Below are 25,878 nucleotides of genomic sequence, written 5' to 3' on the forward strand. Positions count from 1 at the left end.
TTATATTTAAACCTTTAAATCATAAATTTTCAAATGGAAATCTTCAAAATAATGTTGCACAAATAATATGAAAAAAAAAAAAATTTAATTAAAGCTCCAAAAAATCGAAAAAAAATTAATTTAATTAGAAAATTTCGATTGAGACAATGACCTACATTGAATGGAGTAAAAACAAATAGAAAAATTCAAAAATAAATAAATACTAGATGAATAATAATCATGTGAATTAAATATTTATAAAATAATAATGAAAACAACAAAAACAACAACAACAACAACCATAGTAACAGTAATAAAAATAATAATATGAGAGGGTTGAAATGGGAGGAATGACGTGCGACTTGAAAATGTTGGTACAATATTCAAGTTGGTGTGAGAGGGCGAGGCTGATTGCATGTATTTTTGTGTTTATGTTGTAGTACGTTGTATTATGGGGTGAATCGTCGTCGACGTCGATGAACGGAGACTCAAAAGTATTTATCTATTATATATATATATATACACAAATATTCACTGACGTCGTAGCAAAACCACCCAATTTCCACCCACTAAACTTCAGCTATCCCTGCTCCCTGATATATTTTATCGCGTGGGTAGCTTTCAAGGTCATATCAAGAGCGCAATTACGTAGTACGTTGACTATATGCTGCTGTTGCTGCTGGTGCTTTTTTTTTTTGAACTTGCGATGCTTGTTTTTACCATGGATTTATTTTGCTATGATAAAAATCAAATACAACGACGAAATAACAAGTATTTGAATAATTAATTTTTTTTTTTTAGTCGATTGGTTTATGAGATTATCTGTCCACTACTTAAAAATGTATTTATTTTAATTGAAGAAAAAAATATAAAAAATAAAATTTTGTTAATTTAGTTTATTGTTTTTGAAAAGATTGATTTTATTTGAATAAATATATGTATTGCTTTTTAGAAAATTTTTAAAATATTTTTGTTGATTTGTTGGCTAAGTAAATTAACCTGACATAACATTTTTATATTTTTAGGGTGTTTATAAAAATCCATAGTTTTGAAAAATAGTATTCGTTGTTTTCTTTACGTTAGAAAAATAAATATATAAAGCTTGACCAAGCTACCACAATATTATATAGGAAAAAAACAACATGAAATGACATGAAGGTCAGTAGGGTCAAGCTTTCGTTGGCTTTTCCAATAAATTTATTCTACATATTTCTCTCGTTATTTTTTACTATTATCTATATTTTTTAAAAAGCATAAAAATGCATTTTTTAAAATTCTAAAATAATTTTTTTGACGTCAAAGATCCCCATTAAATTATTATTTATCAATTTCCTAATTTTAGAATTTTATATAATAATAAAAAAACATGCAACAATAAACAAAATTAAAAAATGAATGCAAAATTAAATAAAAATACAAAACATTAATTTAAATTTGAAGTAAATACAATTATTTATTCATTATTATTATTATTATATCAAATGAGAATTAAAAAGACAATTCAAGTTGTTATTTTAGAGGCACTAAGTGATAAAAAAAATATGGAATAACGAAAGATTAGATGAATGACATAAAAATGCACATCAACACACGTGATGATTTGAAAATAATAAATAGAAATCAAAACTCATTGACGTACATTCAAAAAATGAGTAAATATAAAAATTATCAATAGTAAAAAATTATTAATAGTTAATAAAACATACGTTGGTCCATGTAAATGTTAACATATGCGAATTGTATTTCTTCCAACGACAATAACAACACCATTATCTTGAAGCTCTTTCAATGAATCTTCAAACATATCACGTGTCACCAGCTAAAACAAGAAAAACCATATTAAACAAAAAAAAAATTAATTAAATTAAATTTAAACAATATAAAATTAAATAAATAAATTAAAAAATAATAATAAACATACAATTTGCATTGATTCTTTCATTTCAGTTAATGTTTTTTGATAATTAACTGATGGTACTTTTCCTTTTGAGAAAATTTCCTGAATCAGCTTTTTCAATGCTTCATGTTAATTTGTTTCTTATATCTATTAATAATTCATTAACCATAAATAAATTATTTTTAAAATAAATCTTTAAATAAAGCCACATGAAAAACGATTTTTTTCTACATTTTTAGTAGTTTTTGAAAAATTCTTTTTTTGTAAAAGTTGAGAGTAGCTTTTTCAATGTCCTCCAACGCATCAATAGTTTTTCAACAATGTTACAAGTATTAAAATTTATCATTTACGCTCGTAAATTGATGTTAAAAAAAATAAAATAAATAACATTTTAAAATAATAAAAAAAACTAACGGTAAAACAGTTTTAGGCTTTGTTTAATTTCTATAGATTTGCCCTTGGTCCTTTTTAGGATAGATACTAAAAAGGACGAAACCTTTTTGACCACTTTCAGAGAATAATAGGTAAAAAAAAAAAATATATCCTAAACCTTCAAATATATGTAAAAATCAAAATGCAAATCAACTACTACTCCATACTGATCTTTTGTAAGTCGCTTTCCTAAAAAAATTTATTATAAACTTTAAATTAAAAAAAATCATTCCTCCAAAATCCAAGTGAACTATTCAAGTATTTATTTATATAATTTTTTCATCAAAAATAAAAATTGTTTTTCAGATTTACCGACTAATTTTAATGTTGTTAATTTAGTAACCGTGACCTACAAATAAATAGAAAAAATATAAAGATATATATTTTCGGCAAAGTAATAAAGAAAAAAAAGGCCTTCAATATCACAATATAAAAAAAAAAATACCAAGAAACTAACGGTAAACTGATTGTATGCAAAAAAAATAAAAGATAATAGAAACTAAAATGTTTTCTTTTTTTCAAAGTTCCGACCTTTTTGGGTTTTTTTTTTTCATCCCTTATTCGCAATCGCCTCCCCCAAAAGCTAGATTTCCCAAATTTACACTGAACTTAAAAAAACTTTCACTTCTCTCGTATATAGTGGTAAATAAATCGGTACTTCACCATAGGAATCCAAAATTTTGTTGTTTTCTATATGTGTTTCATCGGAAAAGTTGAAAAACAAGAGGGAAAAAAAAATAAAAAAAATACACACACACACGAAAATTTAAGCTGCAAAGCAACGGCCCTCAAGGGAATGAATAATCATAATATGAAAATAAGGAAAGTATTATCTACAAGACCCCATGGTCACTAGAAAAAAAATTCATCAATTCATCTATTATCTGGTCAAACCAACTGTCTATGCATTTTATTATTCTACTAGAAAAAAAAAAAATATTTATTGATGAAAAATATTTGTTTTTTTTCTATTTACAGATTTTTCTATTTTATTTTTAAAATTTTATAAATAAATGTCGTATAATTAACTACTTTGATAGTGTTAAAATTGATTTTCAAATTTTTTTTTTGATTATTTAATTTGTCTATTTATATAAAATAACTTTGAATTCAAATTTAAATTCAAAAAAGTCAAAATAAAATTACGAGCTTTTTTTAAATAAATACCTTAATAGTCAAAATAAAATTACAGTGTATTTTTTTTCTTTTTGGAGTACGTTGAAGATTTGAAATTTTGAAGAATATTTTATTTTATTTTTTTGAGTTTCAATAGGGAAAATTAAAAGAGAAAATAAATTAAAATTTTGTACTCTTTTTTGCAACTGAAAACTCCAAAAAATATTTTTAAAAAACGACTTAATTTGAGTTTTCTTTAGATTAATCGAGACGAATAATATGATAGTATATTTTCTAAAAATATTTTGGACATTGAATGACAATTTTTATGAAATAAATAATGAAAAAATTAAGACTGTATAATTTTTGAAGCCAACGTCCGATTAGCCAACAGACCTGATGAAAATTTTGGAGTAAATTTCAAAAGGTAAAAATAAAAACAACGCAATGAGAAATAGAAAAAAAAAAAATATATAAAAGCATTACGTGCTTTTTGAAAAAGCCTAAGCATTATAGATATATTTTCTCAGAAAGTCCCATCTGGAATTATCAGTCATGTTTCTTAGTTGGTTCTTCCAAACGCGGCAAACTCCTCAATTTGGGAAAAAATAACATTTTCACATTGTGAAAATCCACGGTAGGTTTGAAGACTTCTTTCTTTTTTTTTTCTTTTTTTTTTTTGCTGTATTCTCTACGGGGTCGGCCAAAACAAAACCCATGTTTTCACTCAATAAAAAAAGTAAAGAGAAAAAAAAGATAGACAACACCTTGTGATGCCCATAACGAAAAGGAGACATTCACAAAAAAAATCGCATTAGTTCAAAAGCCGTAACGAATTGTCGATTTTAAATAAATGTTGAAAAAAAAAAATATAATACAATACTATAACGGTACTTTTATTCTTGCAGAAGATAAAAAAATAAATAAAATAAAATTGTTAATACCATGAAGAAATGTTTTAACAAAAAATAAACAACAATTGCTTTTTATTTTTTTAAATAAATAATAATTGTTAAATAATATTCATAAGAAAATTTTAACTATTTTTCTTGATGGTTTGTTTATTCAAACTTGCAATAAAATTGTGGAAAAAAAAGTTTATTTATTGTTAATTTATTTTTATTAATAATTGATAAATTATTAATTTTTTTTTTTTCAATTTTTCAGGATGTCTTGTTCATTTCAAATCACTTTTTCAATAAATAATTTAAAATTATATCGAGATTGTCTTTTTGAAAATCAAAGAAAATTTCGAAAATTAATTATTTAAAATATTATTATACTTTTAGGAATAGTTTAATTACTTTTTTTTTTTAATTTAATATTAGTATCAATGAAAAATCATCGAGATTCAATTATTGAACCAAAAAATTTATTTCTTAATAATTAATATAGAAAATTAAAAAATAATTAATTAAAAATGCGAAAAAGAAAATTGACACTGTCAAAATATTGTGTCAAAATCAATTGCGAGGGTCACAAATAAATCCCGGGAATTTTAAATTCAACAAAAGTTCTTCGAAATTTTGGAAATAAATCTTTCAATTCTCATTTTTTTTTGCAAGTTGATCAGATGAATTTTTAGTTGCTCCTTATAGCTAAAGATAATTAATAAAATTGTGAAAAAAATTTCTTATATTTTAGGGACCTTGATAAATTAATCCCGCGAAAAAATTTCACTTTTTGGCTGTCTACTTTTTGAGTAATTAAATAAAAATGTGGTGACGCGCCAAACTGGCGCTAAATACCCTTGGGTTCAAAAATCTCTCCGGCCCAGACAATGACTGCAATATATAGTAATTTAACTTACAAGAATGTCACTGTCGTGTCTGGGACCCCTGGAAGGTATTTGTCTATAACCTTCCAAAATCTACAGTCACTTTTCTACCATGTCTTTAACGAAACACAGCCATGTTCAATTGAAAAAAAAAAAAAATTTATTTGCTTGTGTTTATTTTACAGGGAAGTTATTACCATGGTTATTGTATTCAAATATATACTAGTCATATTTTCAAAGAATTTTTTGACATGCACATTGAAACACTGACGAGATAAGAAAAATTTATGGCAGGAGGCAAATAATTTTTATACAGACGGCATCTTTAGAAAATGAAAAAAAAAAAAAAATTCTTTCAAATGAAAAAATTTTTTCTTGCAAATCAGCAGGTGATAATACTGATGGCTTACTTCAAACAGGTTTTATTCTGGTTATTTTAACAATACAGTATGTATTTAGTGGCACTGTCTTAATGGCAAATATTTTTCATGTTATATACATTTTATATTTTCAAACAAAACTAGAAACATAGAGCTAGTCTTTTATCTTTTTTTTGCAACCAAAATTTACTTTATACCATGGAGGTCTACAAAGCTCCATGGGTTTAAACTATTTTAGAAAAGTTATACTGTTATTTAGATGATCCTATTTGAATTTTAGATAATCTTATTCAAAGATGATCATCTTGGAGCAATAATGAAATAAAATTTAATATATTTATTTGAATATTTAACACTGTACAGAATTTATTTATAAATCATTATGAATCAATTTTTTGGATTAGCTATTTTGTGGATTGTTTAAATTGTTTTATATTTTGATAAAAAAATTATTAATTTAATCAATGGTCAAGCGAACATAGTTAAATAATTAATAAATAAATTATAATAATTTTTTTTTCAATTTGAAGTAAGAATGATTTTTAATGGCAACAAGATTATTTTAGTTTTGTTGAATGAAAATTGCTTTTTTTTTTTTTTTAATTTTTAGTTTATATGCATGGTCACGTAGACACAGCACAATAGCATTTTGAAAATTTGGTAAAACTGGTATTGGTTAGTCACTATCAGGTTTTTGACAGCGTTGGAATTTTCCCCCCTCCCTGGGTCTGGGTCTAATTGAATTTATATAATGAATTTTTCAACCATTAATTTTCAGCTTTGTGGTGAAGGAAAATTTTCTTCGTATGATTTTTCTTTGGGCCCGTTGAGTTATTATTGTGAAATTTTTGAGTAATTTTTCGAGAAAAAGTAATTGTTGAGTTCACACTTGATCTACAAATTCGGATAAATTTATTGATAATTAAGCAAGATTGTTTTAAATAAAATTCATGTAGTAAAACACATTTCAAAACTAAAAATTATGATTTGTTTAGTACGAATTATTTTGAATTCATTGCATGCATTTTTAACATTGTAGATTTTTTTTTTAAAACTTGTAAAAAAAAAAGTTGAGCCTGGCGGGGATCGAACCCACGATCGTGGCAATCCGAGCAAATGCTTTTTAAAAATTTAGCCTATCAATTTTTAACTGAATAAGTAAATAAAAAATAAAAATACATAGATTTTATATTTGAAAAATAGGAAATGCATTTTTAAAAATTATAAAATAATTTTTTTGACGTCAAAGATCCCTATTATATCGTCATTTATCAATTTCCTAATTTTAGAATTTCATATGATAATAAACAAACATGCAACAATAAACAAAATTAAAAAATGAATGCAAAATTAAATAAAAATACAAAACATTAATTTAAATTTGAAGTAAATACAATTATTTATTCATTATTATTATTATTATATCAAATGAGAATTGAAAAGACAATTCAAGTTGTTATTTTAGAGGCACTAAGTGATAAAAAAAATATGGAATAACGTAAGATTAGATGAATGACATAAAAATGCACATCAACACACGTGATGATTTGAAAATAATAAATAGAAATCAAAACTCATTGACGTACATTCAAAAAATGAGTAAATATAAAAATTATCAATAGTAAAAAATTATTAATAGTTAATAAAACATACGTTGGTCCATGTAAATGTTAACATATGCGAATTGTATTTCTTCCAACGACAATAACAACACCATTATCTTGAAGCTCTTTCAATGAATCTTCAAACATATCACGTGTCACCAGCTAAAACAAGAAAAACCATATTAAACAAAAAAAAAATTAATTAAATTAAATTTAAACAATATAAAATTAAATAAATAAATTAAAAAATAATAATAAACATACAATTTGCATTGATTCTTTCATTTCAGTTAATGTTTTTTGATAATTAACTGATGGTACTTTTCCTTTAGACTGAATGAGTTTTTTCAATGCTTCAGTTAATTCATTTCTTCGTTTTCTTGCTGCTGCTGATACACCAGTTGTTAAAATACTAACATCAATTTTACCACTTAAAGGATCAATTGCTGATTGTTTCAATGCTTCTCTATGAAGTCTGTAAAAATTATTAAATTAAAAATTAAATAAACAAAAAACCCTTGTCATATAATATATTTGTATTGTTAAATTTTACCTTGAAGCTTCTTCAACATCTTGAATTTCAACAACATGACTAAATCTAACTTTAGCATGAGCTTCAGCCAAACGTATCAATGATTCTAATTGTCTTGGATAAGCTGTTATTTGTCCTCTACCACTACCAACTCTTCTCATATCAACATAATCAGCAACTAATCTTTGCTGTGCTTCTTCACTTAATGTTGGTTTAATATGTTCTTTAGCATATGCAATATAATCACGTAAAACACCCAAATCAACAAGATCATCTTCTGGCTCACGTTCATCTTTGTGATAAAGACTAACCAAATGTTTAGCTAATTTACGATCAAACTGTTCACTTTGTGGATCCAACATTAAAAATATTAAATCAAAACGTGACATCAGTGTATGTGGTAGCATGACATTTTCAACGACCTATTAATAATTAATTATTAAATATATATTTAATAATAAATATTATTTAATTATTTATAATATTATTTACCGTTTTATGTTTATTCCATTGTGATTCACATGGATTTGCTGCAGCAAGAATACTTGTTCTAGCATTCAACTGACAAATAATACCAGCTTTAGCAATACTCAATGTTTGTTGTTCCATAACTTCATGAAGTACTGAACGTGTACTGTCATTCATTTTATCAAATTCATCAATACAACATATACCATTATCAGCTAAAACTAATGCACCAGTTTGCAATACAAGTTGTCGTGTTTCTGGATCTTTTGTAACATATGCAGTTAAACCAACAGCACTTGAACCTGATAATAAATTAATACAATTAAAAATATTAAATATTATAAAAATAATAATAATTATTATCATTAATAATATACCTTTTCCACTGCTGTATTGTGAACGTGGTACTAAATTAAATACAAATTGTAAAAGTTGTGATTTACTTGTACCAGGATCACCACAAAGTAATATATTTATTTCTGAACGATAATGAGTTCTTCCAGATGTTGTATGAGTTTTTTTAGTACCACCAAATAATTGTAATAATATACCTTTTTTAATATCTTCATTTTCATAAATACTTGGTGCAATACAATTTGCTAAACGATCATAAACATCTTCCATTTTTGATAAACGTTCTAATATTTCAAGTCTTTCTGGTGGAAAACGATGATCTTTACCTTCTTCTTGTTCATGTAGTCTAAAATAATAATAAAATTGAAATATAATCTTGCTAAATATATTATTTATTATAAAAATAGTAATAATAATAACCTTTTTGAATCTTGTTTACGAAAATGTACAACATCAACATGTGTTTTATAAACAGCACGTACATTTGACATTCTTGGATTAAGTTGTATTGGTATTGCTCTATAAATACCAGTAATAGCAACACGATCACCAGGTGATACAGCATCAACAAGATCATTATGAGCAAAACATGATACAGTATGTGGTGTTTGTCCAGCAGCCATGTCATCTGGTGATTCTTGAAATTTAATCATTTGTTTATCTGAATAATGACTTCTATTATGTATCAATGAAAAACAATAATTATTATTGCAATGTGTACAAACAGTTGGCTCAGATATTCTTCCTCTATCAACTTCAACTAATGTTGAAAATGAACATATTATACAACGAAAAAATGCTTCTCTCATTTCAGGCATAACATTTGATGTTCTAATAACCATACCACTTATTGTTATTAATTGATCAATATCTTCAGGATTTAACATTCTCATATTTTTAGTTTTAGCAACATTAAATGGACGTACTTGTATTTGATGTTCAAGTATTGCTGCTGGATATTTTTCAAAAAACATTTCATTTGCAGCCATGTCCATTGTTGGTATAACTTCTTGTGGATAACATATTAATTGTTGATATAATTGTTCATCAAATGCTTCTAAATGTGCACAATTAATATTTAAATATGGCTCATCAGCAGCATTAATTTCATTTAATCTTTGTAAATATAATGGTTCATTTAAATTTAATGAACCAGGTAATTCATCATTTTCAGCTTCTGGATCAATAAAACGTTGTATAAAACGTTTAAATTGATCTTTACATTCATTTATAACAACATTTGTACCCCAAATAACAAGTTGTGGTCCAGCTGCATCACTTTCTGATGTTCTTTGTATATTTTGTTCTTCTGGTATTGTTTCATTGACATTAACTTGACGTATTCTTTTATCTGTTCTAATATCTGGACGTTGTCTAACTGGTGTACCACGTATACCACTTCTTGGTGTACGTATTGAACCAAGTGAACTTGGTGTACCATAATTAAGTGGTGATGATAAATCAAGTTCACTTATACCATTTGCCATTGGACTTGTTTGTAACATACGATTTGGTGAACTGTTTTGTGATTGTGGTCCCTCTGATGATGCTACAATTGTATCTTGTGTACGTACTGTTGCCCATCTTTGTGGTGTTGCTACTGTTGATGTACCAGGTCTATCTTGTGATCCACCTATTTAATATTTATTTTTAATTTATTTATTTTTAATTCTATTTAATTATAATACTTATATTTATTTTTTGTGACATTCTAACCTTGTTTGCTTGGAGTTTTATTTGGTGTACCAACAATTTTTTGTTTTGACGATGGTGTTCTAGGTTTTCTTTTTGGAGTTCCATTTGCACCATTTTCATTATCGTCATGATTACGTGGTGTTTTCGGTGGTTTCATAGGACTCGACATTTTTCACTGTTTTAACAAACTTTTATTATTAATTTTTAGTTTACTGTTGATGATGCTTCTCAACAACTTGTCAAGCTACTTTTCGCGCCTATTTTTTCGTATGGTTAGGTTGTATACAGGATTGTATTTTTTTTTAAGTTGGGAACAGTGCCAAAAAAAAAAAAATATTTGGGAACAGTGGCGCGTTTTGTGTGAGGTGGTCGTTTACAAAAAATAATATGTCATATATACATAGATTGTGTATATATATTTTGGAGCAACCGAAAAAAAAATAAACAACGTCATATGTCATAAAAATACGTCAACATTGGTCAATATATTATTTTTTTAAGATAACAGAGAAATAAAATAATTTGTTTATCATTGACTAATTTTTTATCAGTGATAGTTTCTTGTTATAATAAACAAAATAAATATTCAGGTACATGTAGGATTTGGAGTAAATAAATTGATACAGTTAATTAACACGTTTTAAATAAATTGATGGCCCTGAAAAGGGCCGATTTTTTTTTTAGTATTTATCCATTTTGTATGATGAATAAATTTATTTTTTTGCTGCAACTTTTTTTGGTGCTGCTGCTGCTTTAGCTGTTTTTTTTGGAGCAATAGCCTTTTTTGGTTTTGGTGATTTAGGCTTGGCAGTTGGTGCTTTAGTTGCTTTTTTAGCTTTTGGACTTTTTGATGCCTTTGGCTTGACAACTTTTGCAACAGCTGTTGTTGTTTTCTTTTCAGCAACTGGTTTTTTTGCTGCAACAGCTTTTTTTGGTGCTGTAACTTTCTTGGCAATAGCTTTTGCTGTTTCAGCTTTTTTAGCTGCTGCTGGTTTTTTAACAGCTTTAACTTTTTTTGGTGATGTTGGTTTTTTAACAATTTTTGGCTTTGATTCAGTCTTTGCTGCTTTTTTCAATGCAGCAAGTTTGAATGATCCAGATGCACCTTTACCTTTAGTTTGAATGAGATCACCAGATGTTACAGCAGACTTGAGATATTTCTTGATGAACAATGCATGTTTCTCAGTGTCAAGTTTATAATTAGCAGCCATGTATTTTTTAATAGCTTGAAGTGATGATCCATTACGTTCAGCAAGATCCTTGACTGCAGCCTTGACCATATCAGCAGTACTTGGATGAGCCTTGAGTGCCTTTGGTGCCTTTGATGCCTTGGCTTTTGATACTTTTGGAGCAGCTGCCTTCTTTGCTGCTACAGCTTTTGCTGGAGCAACAATCTCTGGAGTTGGTGTTACAGATGTGTCAGCCATTATGATGTTTTTTTTTTTGTTGTTATTACACAAAGATTTAAACAAAGTTTAGTTTTGTTGTATATTATTTGATACGTTTTGACGCAACTGACTTTTTTTTTAGTTTTGACAAACAGCGCGGACCGTGCAGGAAGCAACTGTTGATTCGAACGTTGTATTTCCTTAGTGTCTTTTAAAATTGACCTCATATATTTACACTATTTAATTATTATTTCTTATTGTTGTTAAAATTTATCATTTATTATTATTGTTTTTTATAGCTTAATATTTTATTTATAAATTACATTCTACTTGTTACGTGATTTTTTTTTGTCAATAAATCGTAATTGCATGTGAACCAACACACCGATGTTTCACAACATCACCGTTACAACATTTATATTATTATTACAACAAAACTTAATTATTTAAACAAATAAAACACAACAAATAAATATAAATTGATATTTTTTTTAAATTTTAAAAACATAAAAAACTTGCTAACTATTTTAGAAATATTCGAAAATATTGTGTTTTGTCGGACACCTCGTGAGCAAAATGCAATATACTTTTAATTAATTTTTATCTACATATAGACAAATAAATAAATCACCTAATAAATTAATAATTAAAAAAAAATATATATTTTCCCTTTTAAATATAATTTTTAATTTTTTTTTTAACGTTAAAAATAAATACAGAATTGACTTGTATTGATCAGGTAATTCTCGCTGTAACACGGATAGACTGATCAAGTTCAACATTCAAATTAATTTTTTATAACAAAATCCGTCAGTTAAATAATTCCCAGTTAATTTTTCGTTTAATTAAAAAAACCAGTTAATTAAATTCTTTGACTTTATTAAATTAATTATTTTTTTAATTATGAATTTAGTGAATTTAAGGTTGTTCCTCACGTCCAGGCTCGTATCAATACTCAGGTCAAACAGGCATTCCAAATAGCTATGTAATTTTTTTTTTTATCAGGCCATCTATCGCTAAATTTTTCATTCGTTACTGGTGCTTGATTACAAGTGTAACAGAGACAAAAAATAAGCTGTTGCTCAGGTAAATCAACGTACTCTTTCTATCTCATCTAAGCGTAGGAATTTCGTCGTGAAATCATCATTTCTATTACTCATAATTAAAAAACGGTGCAGATGAAAATTCTGATATTTTTTTCATATATTCATCTTATCAAATTCTGTAAATTTATAATAAATTTAATTTTTTTTTATTTAAAAATTTAACAAGTACAAATTAATTTCAATACTTTGCATTTACTGGAGGCTAAAAGTTGTCGACTTTTTCTTGAATTATCTAATGTTCAGTGTGGTCAAAAATTCTTAAAAAAATTTACAATATAAAAAATTATATTGTTTAAAAATTGAAGTGAAAAGAAAAAATTTATATTGAAAATAAATATAATTATAAACAACCTTAAATAAAAAATCAAGTTGCTGAAATTTTATTGAAAAATCGTGAATTTAATTAGTTTTTAGTAACGGAAATTTATATTAATTATAAGTTAATTAGAAAGAAAAAAAATTGGCGCTTTTGAAGGTCAACAATTAACTCAAACGTATGAAATAATTAACAATTGATTTGATATAAATCTCATGTGTAGCTCATTCAGATATAAGGTCCATTTATTAATTATAGAAAATGAAAAAATTGTCATTTTAGCAGTTTAATTGTTTATCCATAAATATGTAGACACAATAATTATTTATGACATGATAACATTTTTCTAAGCTATCACTGAAAAATAAGAAGCTTCTTTATAAAATCTGTTGACAACTATTCCCATCAAATATTGCTAAACGCCTTTTTTTTGGACTTTTATTTTTATTTTAATAAAAGACAATGTCTGTTGATTGTCTAGATAAATTTTACTAGGCTCAATAGTTTTTTACTAATTTATTATTAGTTATTACTGGGTTTACAGTTAATCTTATTAGCTTGATTGAATTTTTTTTTTTTTTTATCAAATGTAGGCTTGTATTTTAGAAAGGTCGGAAATGGGCTTTTATAGAAGATGATGTTCCCATAAGATTTCGAATGCCTAGAAATATGATTTAGATTGATATTAAATTTTCGAAAGAGTATCGAGATAGTTATAGAAAATTTCAGGATTATTTACAATTATTTAGATGAAAATTTTAATTTGGCAACTAGAATTAAATATCTGTATTATTGAAAATAATTTACAATAACAGACTAGGTTGGCAAGGTTATAATAATAAATGCTTCCTAATAATATTGAGTATTTTTTTTTATTTTTCTGTCTTTTTTGTGCAGCATGTATTAAAGAAAGACAAGAGTTCACAATTAGATGGGGATTTTGGTATCGTTGTACTTTGAAGGCCACGACGGTAGCTTAGTCTAACACAGCTTTGATCTTTACTATACTCGGATCTTCTCGGCAATGATCGATATTTTTCGACGACAATAAGCACAGTGTACGCAGATGCAAATATGCAATGTTGTGCATCGGTGCATTCGCAGCGTCAAATATATCAGCGATTTTGAACAGCCGATATATCGCCAATATATATCGGATTTGATCCGATATACCGAGTACTTTTCAACCCGATATTTAAAAAAAAAAATATCCGATATATCGATACTGAATACTTAATAAGTATCGCAATCGCAGATTCCTATTTTGGTAAACTCTGGAAATACTTTGAAAACATTTATTAAGCAGCTTGGATATTGATAGAAATTATTCGATAATAAATAATCGAAATTCAATATCGAATATACGTTTTATCGAACTTAAATACACTGATGCATGTATATAGTAAAACGTTATATATATATATAGGTTGATAATCGTTGCATACATATGAATATATACATATACATGAAATGGATAGTATTCAGCGTTATAAAAATTTGTTGGCCCTGAAAAGGGCCGATTGGTTTATGTTGTGTGGTGCCGGTTGTTTACTTGGAGCTGGTGTATTTGGTGACTGCCTTGGTGCCTTCACTGACGGCATGCTTGGCAAGTTCACCAGGAAGAAGAAGACGAACAGCAGTCTGGATTTCCCGTGATGTGATGGTTGATCTCTTGTTGTAATGAGCCAATCGGGATGCTTCAGCTGCAATACGCTCAAAGATATCGTTGACGAAACTGTTCATGATGCTCATGGCCTTGGATGAGACACCAGTGTCTGGATGAACTTGTTTCAATACCTTGTAGATGTAGATTGCGTAAGATTCCTTCCTCTTCTTCCTTCTCTTGGACTTGTCAGTCTTGGTGATGTTTTTTTGAGCCTTGCCGGCTTTTTTAACAGCTTTACCACTTGCTTTTGGAGGCATGTTGATAGTTTGAGGATCAACTTGGAAATTGTGAGGGTCGGCCTTTTTCGGCCGCTTTTAACTATTTTTCTTTGTGAACAGCGCACCAATAGCGTTAGAGAACGAGCAATTGTGGGCAAAGGAGAGTTGTGATTGTTGCGCTGTTTACAATTTTGTTGCTATTCTTTACTAAAAGAGCGACTAAAAGGGTGAAAACGCCACGCGATTGGTGCGCAGTTGCGGCAAAAAAGTCCATAAAAGCCGTTTTTCGGGGCCAAAAAGTATCAGTCTTCTCTTACACGCCTTACGAGTCGTGTATTCATTAAGCATCAAATTTACTCCAAAAACTCCAAGTCATCATGTCTGGCCGTGGCAAAGGTGGTAAAGCAAAGGGAAAGTCAAAGACACGTTCAAACCGTGCTGGACTTCAATTCCCAGTTGGACGTATCCATCGTTTGTTACGTAAGGGCAATTACGCTGAACGTGTTGGTGCAGGTGCACCTGTCTACTTGGCTGCCGTTATGGAATATTTGGCTGCTGAAGTTCTTGAGTTGGCAGGTAATGCTGCTCGTGACAACAAAAAAACAAGAATCATTCCACGTCATCTTCAATTGGCCATCCGTAACGACGAAGAGTTGAACAAATTACTCTCTGGTGTAACCATTGCTCAAGGTGGTGTCTTGCCAAATATCCAAGCTGTTCTTTTACCAAAAAAGACTGAAAAAAGCAGTGCTTAAATTCAACAAGTTATCAACAATCAAACCAATCGGCCCTTTTCAGGGCCATCAATTAATTTAAAACGATATGTTACATTCTTTAAATTTTCATTCAATACGATTTTCTATTTTAGGAAATAAAAAAATCTAATTTCCATTCAAATAATTTACTTCGAAATTTTAAATTTATTTTTCTTTGGTCTATAGAACAATAGAAAAAAATAGATACTCGTTACCAAATTTTAATTGAAAAAACAAATACATTTTTACTCGGTAAATTTTGGAGTAATTTATTTGTTTATATTTTCATGCACACATGTTTATGATTTTGCTCCTCGCATGCCCATATGTACTTATATTGGTCGTCTGCGCAACGCTCAAGTATTGATTTCCACAAGACTCACACAACGTTGAACACCTGTCGATCTCTATGTGTATGTGTCGGATATACAAACTCTTAAGAATTTATAAAAAAAAAAAAAAAAAAATTCTGGTTTACTCTAAAATTTTAAAATAATTTTTCTGTGGCTTTTAAAACAATAACAAAAAAAGATATTGTTAATAAATATCTTGAAAAAAAAAAAAAGTTTAGTGTTGCTCTGTAAATTTTGGAGTAGTTTGATTGTTTACATTTCGATGCACACATGTTTAATATCCCACTCCGAAATTTTGGAGCAAAGTGTGTGCTCGCATGTCTAACCCATATCGGTCGTCTGCGCAACGCCAATTTATTGATTTTCTTTAAGCCTTACCCAACATTGAACATCTGTTGAACATGTGTGCGTGAAACACAATGCAATGCGTAAGGAAGTAATTTAAACAAAAACGTTTCGACACAAATCGGAGCAGAAAAGAATAAAAAAATATTGTTATACTATTTCATATATAAGATTGGTCCAAATGATGGTAATTTGAAATTGTTGAAATTGAATAAATATTTTCTAGTTTGATTAATTTTATGGCCCTGAAAAGGGCCGATTGTTTTGGTTGGTGTTGATATGATGCTCTAAGCACGTTCTCCTCGGATACGACGTGCCAATTGAATGTCCTTTGGCATGATGGTGACACGCTTGGCGTGAATTGCACACAAGTTGGTGTCTTCAAAGAGACCAACGAGGTAGGCTTCACTGGCTTCCTGGAGTGCCATAACAGCTGATGACTGGAATCTCAAGTCGGTCTTGAAGTCCTGAGCAATTTCACGAACAAGACGCTGGAATGGCAACTTGCGGATCAAAAGCTCAGTACTTTTTTGATAACGACGGATTTCACGGAGTGCTACTGTTCCTGGACGATAACGATGTGGCTTCTTGACACCACCAGTTGCTGGTGCACTCTTACGAGCTGCCTTGGTGGCAAGTTGTTTACGTGGAGCCTTGCCTCCAGTTGATTTACGGGCTGTTTGCTTGGTACGAGCCATGTCGAATGCTGTTGTTGTTGCTTTGTTGAAGAACACAAGTGAAATGTGATTTTCGGAGTTTGGGGTTGCAGTTTTATGCACTTTGAAGCACTGGTTTATTGCACACTCATTGGCCGTCGACAAAATAGTAGGATAAGCCTTTTTTTCTATTAGCTGTTGACTGAATACTGTGAGAACATTTTTTTTTCATTGGCTCAGAGCCAAAAAGTGAGGGTAAAGTGTGCCAGAAAAAGTCCATAAAACCACGGTTTTGGGGTGTCCGAGCATCAGTTTCGACTTGTTCGTCCAACAGTTAACACAACTACAACCTATTCAACATGACTGGCCGTGGTAAAGGAGGCAAAGGACTTGGAAAAGGAGGAGCAAAACGTCATCGTAAAGTATTGCGTGATAATATCCAAGGTATCACTAAACCAGCTATTCGTCGTTTGGCTCGTCGTGGTGGTGTAAAACGTATCTCTGGATTGATCTACGAAGAGACCCGTGGTGTACTCAAGGTTTTCCTAGAAAACGTCATCCGTGATGCAGTCACATACACCGAACACGCCAAGAGAAAGACAGTCACTGCCATGGATGTTGTCTATGCATTGAAACGTCAAGGACGCACACTCTACGGTTTCGGAGGTTAAGCTCTCTCTACACACAACTCTAGTCACATCAACATCAAACCAATCGGCCCTTTTCAGGGCCATCAAATATTTCAAACGATATGTTATATTCTTCATATTTTTAATCAACATGATTCTTGAAAAAAAATTCAAATATCTACTTCGAAACAAAATGGACACTTGTTAAGAATTTTCATTTAAAAAAAAGAATACATTCCTACTATGTGAATTTCGGAGCAGTTTGATTCACTCACACATGTTTATTCTTTTACTCTGAAATTTTGGAGTAAACCTTGCCTAACATATATTGGTCATCTGCGCAACGCCAAATGCAAGTATTGATTATCTTCTAGCGACTCACACAACATTGAACACCTGTCGATCGCTATATATATATATATACATGTGTATATGTGTCCGACAATTGCAGTAGCGCTCACGAATAGAACGTTCAAACGTTGATGCATTAGACGTACTAAAAAAAAAATTACACAAAGTGCACTATGTTTTTTTTTCCCTTGTCTAAAAAACCACAGAGTGCATTAGAAATTTCACTGATGTAAACGATGAATAGAACGGTTATAAAGTATTTTTATTGTTTAAATAAAACTCATTAATATAAGTATACTCATACATAGAAGTCCAACTTTATTATCACATTTATAATATATATGTTATTACAATAATCAAAAAAATATATATTACTCAAATATTTTTCTAACATTTAAATTTAATTACTAGCTATTTTTATCTCAATCCATTCGACAAATGCAGAGACTCGAGTGAATACACTTGGTGCTCCAAGGGTACCACATGGTATAATTCCCCAAGAAACAATGCCAATAATTTCATCATCTTGTTGAGGTTGTCTTGAAATAAGTGGTCCACCAGAATCACCCTGTACAAGAATAAATAAAGTCCATTAATAATTATATATGAACAAATATATTAATAATAAATTATTATCTGTTTAATTTGTAATAACTTACACTGCATGCAGAGTAACCTCCAGTAAGTGGACCAGTACAAATATTTGTTTCATGAAGAGGTGATGGTCCGACAATTTGTTCAAGACTACTTCTACAAGTATCCAAATCGATAATTGGAAATACAGCTGTTTGAAGATTTGATGGAAGAGTTGTACCAGATGGAACAATTGAACCCCAACCAGTCAATACTGCATCACCATTATGAAGAATGCCTTGTTTGGGTAATTTAATTGGTGATACCCATTGATTTATAACAAGAGAAACTTTTAATTTAAGAATAGCAACATCATATGGTGCAACTCCTCTGTAAAAAACAATTTAAAAAAATTTCGATTATTTAATTATCAATTAATTTAATTACTATTACTTTTAGAAATTTCTAAATTTTACCCTGAATAACTTTCATGAATAAATGATGCTTCAACTTCAATTGATTGTTCTTCATTTTCTTGTTCATTTAATACATGTTTACCAGCTTTAACAATAAAAGAACCATAATCTGGAACTGCAAGAACACAATGTCCTGCTGTTAATATCCATCTTTCACTAATTATTGAACCACCACAAAAATGACTGACTTGTGTTAAAGGTGGTGTTCCCCATTGTAGACTAACTTGATGAGGATAATTATTTTTAACAGCCTCTGAACCTCCAACAATTTTAGTTATATCAAATTTTGTATTTGAGTAGCCTAGATAAGGCTTTGATGATTCAGGAGCATAGCCTATTTATAAATAATTTAAAAAATTAAATTTGTAACTGTTAAAATTTTTAATTTAATTATATATCTAAAATGATTATTTAAAATATATTTTATTGTACTTACGAGCTTCAGCTACTGCTAGGAAAATTCCCAAGATTATTATTAACTTTGATGACATATTATTGAATGATTAAATTATTTTTCTTGGCTTCTTTTTATATGAAAATTTAAACATCAATGTGACTCAAGCAGATTGTGTGATAACAATCAGATAAACGTAAAATTTTCTTGAATTTTTATTTTAACATGTACTTGAGATATTTATCTTCATTCAAGTGACAATCCATCATTTTCACATAGTCACTAAATTATTATCTATCTAGCTAATTGCACATAAATGCAATCTTTTGATAATCAACAATACAAACATTAAAAAAAAAATTAACTACTATATTATTTTTATACATATTTGGTGTTTAAAAAAAAATTCAAATTGATTGATTGTTGTCATAAAGAGATCATGAATTTGATATAAATCTATCTTCATATTTGATCGATTAAAAAAAGAAAAATATTATCTTGATAATGGAAAAAATTCTGACTATCAAATTGATTAAAAAAAAATCATATTGTCAAGTTTTATGATAAGGTAATAGATCAGTGGATCAATGCCTCGAGAATACGTCAATTTCATGGACGTTTATATTTTTAAATTCAAGAATATACAATTATTTTTTTAAAAAATAATTAGAATTTTGTCTTTTAAAAATAGTTAAAAAATTACAATTTCAATGATTTTTTGTAAATAAATTAATGCAAAAAAGTTATGGATTAATTATATATTTTGATGTAAAATTATTTTTAACAGTTGTGTATATTTTTTTAATAATTATAGATCCATATAAGTAGTAAAATTCAATGGATAAATTTTAAATGAAACATATCCTTCAGGTGTTTTATTCAGTGGTTCTTTATAAAATAATTCAATACCAGAAAGTGGTACACCTGGATCAGTAGCAACATCTTGAAGATCAAAAAATGGAATAGTTGTTTGTGATGCATCAGTGCGCCAGTCTGATGTAGCAAACTCAACAAATTGATTTTCTTCAGAATCTTGAAAATTTTCTTCTAAAATAATTGCATCTTGATGATCCCTGGAAACAAATTTAGTTCTGAAATACAAAAAAAAATAAATGATTACTTTAAAATTTAAATATAAACTAAAGAAATATTTTATTAAATTTATGATTGAATAATATTTTTTATTACGGTTTTGGTAATTGTTTTTTATAATTTGTGCTTGCAGTAATGTTTCCATATTGATATTGAAAACTAGCATATTTAACATCAAGTGCAATACAACTGATTGGTGTGCGATCTTTCAAATGATCAAGATTAAATCTAGCACCTAAAATATAAATTATTATCTCAGTATCATTAAATATATATTTATTTGTTTATATGTTGCTTATAATTTTCACATACCAGTCAACAACTGTCCTTCATTAAAAATCAATTTTTGTAAACATATTTTATCCATGTAAAATGATTGTATTGGAGCAAAATCTATTGTTCGTTCCAACGAATGTCGGGTTCCATTTGAGTAAATTGCAGTGGCAGGAAAATTATCATCATACTCAAATTTTGGAAGTGGTATCCATCTCTCAGTATTTTTATCAATTATTCCATAAGGCAAAAGTTTTCCCTCTCGAAGCTGAATGTGAATCATTCGATCACGTGCAACAAGTCGTACACCAGTTGCTACCCTATTTTTATTTACAAATAATTATGCAACAAGTTATTTTATATTTAAAATAAATTTATAAATTATATAATATATACATTAGATTTAAATACTCAACATGTTATTGCTTGTTTCAGACCATAGCAAACTGAAAGCACGAATTGTATTTGTTTTAGTGTGAATACGATTATCTACACAACTACATAAACAATTTTTACAAATATTTGACCAAGGATTAAACCAATTAACTCTCTCTGCTTTGATTATTTCTGTTGAACCACATTTACGAGATGTGTTACCATAGCTATTGCCATTGTCTAGATTTTTAAACCAATGATAAGGTTTTGCACTTGATTTATCATCTGGATCCTGTATATGTTAATTTATTGATTATTATTGTTCAAGAATATTTTTATATCTATGTATACATACTCTTCGACAAGCTTCAACTTGAGTAGACAAAGCATCAGTACAAGCAAATGACCAACCAGGACAAGTATCATCATAATCATGATTATCAACTGAACAATCATCATTTTGTATTTCACAAAAACGTTTTTTTCTTGACATATTTTCACAGCTGGATTGACATTGTACATTGTTTCTTGGTTCGAAATTTCTCTGATTTGCTATAAAAATCCAGATGATATTGTCAAATGCTTCATATGTTTTACCTTAAATAAAAAAGAATATTTAAAAATATATTAATTTTAATATTTATAATATATATTAATTTTCAAACCTTTTACTCGTTTTTCCGATGGATCACAAGGACGAATAATATTTGTAGCTTTTTTCATTTTATTTTTAAATAGATTTGTATATTCTTTAATTCGATTTTTTGATTCATCCATTTCAACTATCATTTCATCTGTATAATTAAATGGAACATTTATAGATCTCCATGTGTATGAAAATGCTAATATTCCACAGACTTGTATTTCCAATGAAATAATATCATTATAAAATGAATATAATTCATGTTGTTGTGTAATACTTGTGTCACACTTGAATACCGTATCTTTCTGCAAGAAAAAAAAATTATAAATTATGTGCTAATTAAACATTTATAAATAAAATTTTAATAAAATATTAAAAATGTTTTTTACCTTGATAAATTCATAATTATTTTGTGAGAAAGTGAATATACGAATTCTCTCAAAAATTATTTTATAAATTTGTACGATTAATGATTTTGGAAAATCTGCATCATCTGATATCATTTTAAGAGTTTGTTCCTTAAGATTTAATGGCTTATTTCTTATCAATAATCTAGACCATTGTTCTGTTTTTTCAAGCAAAAAAAAAATTCTATGAAAAAAATTTTCAATTTTATTTTTGTTTATCATATCTACGTATTGATCTACTGGTATAATATAATCAATTGATTTATTTAATTTATAAAGTTTTAATTCAAATTGATTAATTGTTGTCCATATTGAGTATATTTTTTTGTTAATCAATGTATCATTTTTGTTGGCAATTGCATTTGCTGATGTATTGGAAATAATGTTTATCACATTTATTGCTTCATTAGCTATTGATGATGAAATTACTATTTTCATCATTGATAGTAATATTATTACACAAATAAAATATTTTCCACGCATTTTAAACAATTTACAAAATTTCTATCATTCAAAAAATTTATTCTTATACATGCACTCAATTTAAATATGTAAAATATAATTTTAATTTAAATATTCTTTTATAAAAGACGATAACGAGAAAAAATAAAAGACAAATGTATTTTTTTCATGAAACTGTTGGAGTATTTATATATTTTTTTTGAGTACAAAGACCGAAAAAGCGTATATCATTTTATTTTTTTTAAGATGGAACAACTAATATTTGCTTTAGTTGACATTGATAAAGATTTATTACTAAAAGCAACATTTAAAAAATAAAATTACACAATTTTATATTGAAATTATGAATATCATTTTTTTTTTTTTCTACTTTGAATATAATCCTAAAAGTAGATGTTTATTAAATGAGTTATCAAGGTTTCTCAAAGTTGGTTATTGAAATAACGTGTGTTAACATTAAAACTATATCTAACTTTATAATGCGTGGTTTATTTATTTATTTTTTTTATCTGATTACGTTGTTATCTTATGATTTGATTTTATTGCGCAAGGAGTCATCTGAATACTAAAAATTTGAAATGAATAAATTCCAAATGATAAGCAATATTAGAATTTTAAAATTTAATTACTTTAACTCCGTACAATAACGAAGAGACAAATATTTGTTTAAGTAAATTACCACGTTTAACAGCTTCAACAAGTTCTCGAAATTCCATTAAATTATATTTTTCTAATAGACATTGTTTTGGCATGTAACTGAGTAATATTTTAACAGGAAAAAGATACGTCAATATGTGAGACGTTTATTTTTGGGTGATTGTAAATTTCTAAAAAAAAAAGCATTTGTTAAATGATTAATATTATTATAGAACTATATTATTTTATATAAATTATTTACCTGATTTGTAGTCACTGTCAAACATGGCTTTTCTATCAACAAAAAATTTATATGTTATACGTTGTGCCAATAGGAAAAATGATCTTTATAAGCTGATGAATCAATAGCACGTATAATTGGTTTACAAAGATGTAATTTGTTTATTCTAAAATAAACTTTTAATAATTGATTAAGACTTAACATTCCCAATTTTTTAGAGCTTCTATTGTCAGCAGCACATACACGAAAACATCCCATAAGACATTCAGCATAATTCACCAAGTTTCATATTTTTTTTTCTTTGAATTTTCAACTTGTACTGCTAGTAATCTTATAGCTCTAAACATATTACATTCATAACTGGTAACATCCAATTTTCTTCACGTTATAATTGTAATATTTTAATGACACATTTTACTATTTGACTTTGATAATTATTTACTGATTCATGATTATTTTTTTCAGCTCATTGTAAAGTTCTGTAATAATATTTTAGTCATTTTATTTGTTTATAAAATTTATTTTGTATTACTTACTTAAGAACAAGATCATCAAATGGTGCTGGTAAATGTTCAACAATTTTTATCATTGATGATTTAGATATTAGTATTGAAAATGAATGACGATATTTCAATGATAATAAATTCTATAAATTAATAAATAAATATATTATTAAATTTTAAAAATATAAATAAATTTGTTTATTTTTATTTTTTCCAATGTTTATTATTTACCGCAAGTTCATCATCATCCTGATTGGACCTACCTCTTCTGAGCTGTAAATAAACAACAAATATTATAAATACAATTTAAATAAATTTATTTATTATTTATAAATAATAATAATAATAATTTTTTTTACCTGTATTATGTAAGAATCCATAATATTTTGATTAGTTAATTTTTTAATTGTAAATTATTGTTGTTGATTATTTGTTTTGGCAATCTAGCATTTGTTGACATTGTTGTTTACTTTTTGGGTTATGTTTACATACAAATTGAGTTTTTCATTCTAGATGGCAGGACGTTGAAAAACCTGAATTCTTATGTTTATTTTTTACTTGATTTATACTCGGAGTATATAACTGTTGATGAAGTATGTATGGAGAATTTACCGTCAAATGTTCTCGGCGGAGAAAATTCACCGTTGAGGATTTGAACACAAATTTTTTTCCCTATCGAAATTTCATTAATGACATTTCGCTTATTCAATGCAATTTATATAAAGTCAATAGCAAAAGAAATTATAGGATTAATAGGCTTCACATTTACACTAAATATATTAAATTGATTACATAAATTAGGAAAAATTAGCTAATGTTCCTATATTATTATAGCGTGATTCGATGTCATTTCTCAATAATTATAGCGAAGAATGATGTTAAATTATCTATTTATGTCCAGAGCTGTCATTCTTTGTTTGTTTTTGTAATATGGAAATTATATGGCAGAATGGAATGACATGAAAATCCACTCAATAATAGTCAATAGCTAGCAAAATAGTAAATTAATTACAAAATACATATTTATCATTTGCTATTGTTTAATTTGTTTGTACATTTCATTTTTTTTTAAAGTTTTTGTACAAATACATAAAATTAAAAAATTTAAAAAATTTTTTTTTAGTTTAGAATGATCTAACATTAGTCAATAATAAGTCAACATGAATCAATATAGCAAATTATTGCTTAACTCAATAGCTAGTAATGCTAGTCAATGTAAAAAAAGTACAAATACATTTATCATTGTTATTGTTTATTGTTTTAATTGTTTATTATATTGTTTTTAAAAGTTTTCCAAGCAATACATGAAATTAAAAAACAATATAATAAGCAATTAAACAATAACAGCCATAAGCCACTTTTACTATTGACATGACTATATTACTATTTGCATTGTTTACTATTGATAGATATTGAACATTACAACATTATAACAACAATATAATAAACAATTAAATAATTATCAATATTTTATACACTAATAACAACGACTAGCTATTGATTGCTACGAATTTGCTATTGATCTGCTGTTGACGTGCTATTGACTAGATGTTGGACGAATTTATACAAAAAAAAAATTTTTTTTAATTTTTATACTGTTGTTGAAAACTTTCAAAAGCACAGCTGCAATAAACAATTAAACAACAACAATAAACAATATGTGATAAATATCTATATTTTGTACTTTTTTTTTTTTTTTTTTTGCTATTGACTAGCTATTGACTAGCTATTAGTTGCTACGATTTGCTATTGATCTGCTGTTGACTTGCTATTGACTAGATGTTAG

At 27.5% G+C, this 25,878-nt stretch overlaps 8 protein-coding genes across 13 annotated transcripts; 2 read left to right on the plus strand and 6 right to left on the minus strand.

The window, feature by feature from the left end:
• Positions 1 to 1,493: 1,493 nt before the first annotated feature.
• LOC122849548 (DNA replication licensing factor MCM4) lies at positions 1,494 to 10,521 on the minus strand. Its single transcript, XM_044148284.1, has 8 exons — positions 10,256 to 10,521; positions 8,960 to 10,172; positions 8,563 to 8,885; positions 8,210 to 8,487; positions 7,739 to 8,139; positions 7,450 to 7,660; positions 7,235 to 7,347; positions 1,494 to 1,798 (listed from the first exon to the last, which is right to left on the minus strand). Exons 1-7 carry the CDS (start codon positions 10,401 to 10,403, stop codon positions 7,252 to 7,254), a joined length of 2,670 nt encoding a protein of 889 aa, XP_044004219.1. The 5' UTR covers positions 10,404 to 10,521; the 3' UTR covers positions 1,494 to 1,798; positions 7,235 to 7,251.
• A 424-nt stretch (positions 10,522 to 10,945) lies between these two features.
• On the minus strand, positions 10,946 to 11,715 carry LOC122849597 (histone H1-like). The gene has a single exon (XM_044148364.1). The coding sequence runs from the start codon at positions 11,659 to 11,661 to the stop codon at positions 10,948 to 10,950; it is 714 nt and encodes a 237-aa protein (XP_044004299.1). The 5' UTR covers positions 11,662 to 11,715; the 3' UTR covers positions 10,946 to 10,947.
• A 2,660-nt stretch (positions 11,716 to 14,375) lies between these two features.
• Positions 14,376 to 14,983, minus strand: LOC122849642 (histone H2B). Its single transcript, XM_044148414.1, has one exon. The coding sequence runs from the start codon at positions 14,965 to 14,967 to the stop codon at positions 14,593 to 14,595; it is 375 nt and encodes a 124-aa protein (XP_044004349.1). The 5' UTR covers positions 14,968 to 14,983; the 3' UTR covers positions 14,376 to 14,592.
• A 281-nt stretch (positions 14,984 to 15,264) lies between these two features.
• On the plus strand, positions 15,265 to 15,683 carry LOC122849631 (histone H2A). The gene has a single exon (XM_044148401.1). It carries the CDS (start codon positions 15,306 to 15,308, stop codon positions 15,681 to 15,683), a length of 378 nt encoding a protein of 125 aa, XP_044004336.1. The 5' UTR covers positions 15,265 to 15,305.
• Positions 15,684 to 16,582: 899 nt separating this feature from the next.
• Positions 16,583 to 17,096, minus strand: LOC122849622 (histone H3). Its single transcript, XM_044148392.1, has one exon. The coding sequence runs from the start codon at positions 17,077 to 17,079 to the stop codon at positions 16,669 to 16,671; it is 411 nt and encodes a 136-aa protein (XP_044004327.1). The 5' UTR covers positions 17,080 to 17,096; the 3' UTR covers positions 16,583 to 16,668.
• Positions 17,097 to 17,361: 265 nt separating this feature from the next.
• LOC122849654 (histone H4) lies at positions 17,362 to 17,709 on the plus strand. The gene has a single exon (XM_044148426.1). The coding sequence runs from the start codon at positions 17,397 to 17,399 to the stop codon at positions 17,706 to 17,708; it is 312 nt and encodes a 103-aa protein (XP_044004361.1). The 5' UTR covers positions 17,362 to 17,396; the 3' UTR covers position 17,709.
• A 601-nt stretch (positions 17,710 to 18,310) lies between these two features.
• On the minus strand, positions 18,311 to 19,637 carry LOC122849590 (trypsin-like). Its single transcript, XM_044148356.1, has 4 exons — positions 19,503 to 19,637; positions 19,067 to 19,400; positions 18,677 to 18,980; positions 18,311 to 18,585 (listed from the first exon to the last, which is right to left on the minus strand). The coding sequence occupies exons 1-4, from the start codon at positions 19,555 to 19,557 to the stop codon at positions 18,418 to 18,420; spliced, it is 861 nt and encodes a 286-aa protein (XP_044004291.1). The 5' UTR covers positions 19,558 to 19,637; the 3' UTR covers positions 18,311 to 18,417.
• Positions 19,638 to 20,237: 600 nt separating this feature from the next.
• On the minus strand, positions 20,238 to 24,560 carry LOC122849557. 6 transcript variants are annotated; one of them, XM_044148301.1, is made up of 12 exons: positions 24,452 to 24,560; positions 24,324 to 24,365; positions 24,126 to 24,235; positions 23,611 to 24,068; positions 23,392 to 23,539; positions 22,233 to 22,408; positions 21,866 to 22,148; positions 21,556 to 21,797; positions 21,242 to 21,492; positions 20,865 to 21,145; positions 20,649 to 20,787; positions 20,238 to 20,551 (listed from the first exon to the last, which is right to left on the minus strand). In XM_044148301.1, the coding sequence occupies exons 5-12, from the start codon at positions 23,462 to 23,464 to the stop codon at positions 20,269 to 20,271; spliced, it is 1,728 nt and encodes a 575-aa protein (XP_044004236.1). In that variant the 5' UTR covers positions 23,465 to 23,539; positions 23,611 to 24,068; positions 24,126 to 24,235; positions 24,324 to 24,365; positions 24,452 to 24,560; the 3' UTR covers positions 20,238 to 20,268. The 6 variants fall into 6 exon arrangements, with proteins under 6 accessions (XP_044004236.1, XP_044004237.1, XP_044004238.1 ...); XM_044148302.1 differs by having other exon boundaries at positions 24,356 to 24,365; positions 24,452 to 24,557; XM_044148303.1 differs by lacking the exon at positions 23,392 to 23,539 and having other exon boundaries at positions 22,233 to 22,434.
• Positions 24,561 to 25,878: the final 1,318 nt, after the last annotated feature.

The sequence above is a fragment of the Aphidius gifuensis genome, linkage group LG2 (genome assembly GCF_014905175.1).
Source record: "Aphidius gifuensis isolate YNYX2018 linkage group LG2, ASM1490517v1, whole genome shotgun sequence".
Classification (NCBI taxonomy): Eukaryota; Metazoa; Arthropoda; class Insecta; order Hymenoptera; family Braconidae; genus Aphidius; species Aphidius gifuensis.

Excerpts from the sequence above, each read along its gene's own strand:
- LOC122849622 (XM_044148392.1), bottom strand. The coding sequence starts at position 17,079 with ATGGCTCGTACCAAGCAAACAGCCCGTAAATCAACTGGAGGCAAGGCT.
- LOC122849590 (XM_044148356.1), bottom strand. The coding sequence starts at position 19,557 with ATGTCATCAAAGTTAATAATAATCTTGGGAATTTTCCTAGCAGTAGCT. Across the intron at positions 19,401-19,502 it reads CCTAGCAGTAGCTGAAGCTC|GCTATGCTCCTGAATCATCA; the intron begins GTAAGTACAATA and ends ATTTATAAATAG. Across the intron at positions 18,586-18,676 it reads GAGGTTACTCTGCATGCAGT|GGTGATTCTGGTGGACCACT; the intron begins GTAAGTTATTAC and ends ATTCTTGTACAG.
- LOC122849597 (XM_044148364.1), bottom strand. The coding sequence starts at position 11,661 with ATGGCTGACACATCTGTAACACCAACTCCAGAGATTGTTGCTCCAGCA.
- LOC122849548 (XM_044148284.1), bottom strand. The coding sequence starts at position 10,403 with ATGTCGAGTCCTATGAAACCACCGAAAACACCACGTAATCATGACGAT. Across the intron at positions 10,173-10,255 it reads TAAAACTCCAAGCAAACAAG|GTGGATCACAAGATAGACCT; the intron begins GTTAGAATGTCA and ends AATATTAAATAG. Across the intron at positions 8,886-8,959 it reads CGTAAACAAGATTCAAAAAG|ACTACATGAACAAGAAGAAG; the intron begins GTTATTATTATT and ends TTATTATTTTAG.
- LOC122849642 (XM_044148414.1), bottom strand. The coding sequence starts at position 14,967 with ATGCCTCCAAAAGCAAGTGGTAAAGCTGTTAAAAAAGCCGGCAAGGCT.
- LOC122849631 (XM_044148401.1), top strand. The coding sequence starts at position 15,306 with ATGTCTGGCCGTGGCAAAGGTGGTAAAGCAAAGGGAAAGTCAAAGACA.
- LOC122849557 (XM_044148299.1), bottom strand. The coding sequence starts at position 22,733 with ATGCGTGGAAAATATTTTATTTGTGTAATAATATTACTATCAATGATG. Across the intron at positions 21,798-21,865 it reads ATCGGAAAAACGAGTAAAAG|GTAAAACATATGAAGCATTT; the intron begins GTTTGAAAATTA and ends TTTTTATTTAAG. Across the intron at positions 20,552-20,648 it reads AAAAAACAATTACCAAAACC|AACTAAATTTGTTTCCAGGG; the intron begins GTAATAAAAAAT and ends TTTGTATTTCAG.
- LOC122849654 (XM_044148426.1), top strand. The coding sequence starts at position 17,397 with ATGACTGGCCGTGGTAAAGGAGGCAAAGGACTTGGAAAAGGAGGAGCA.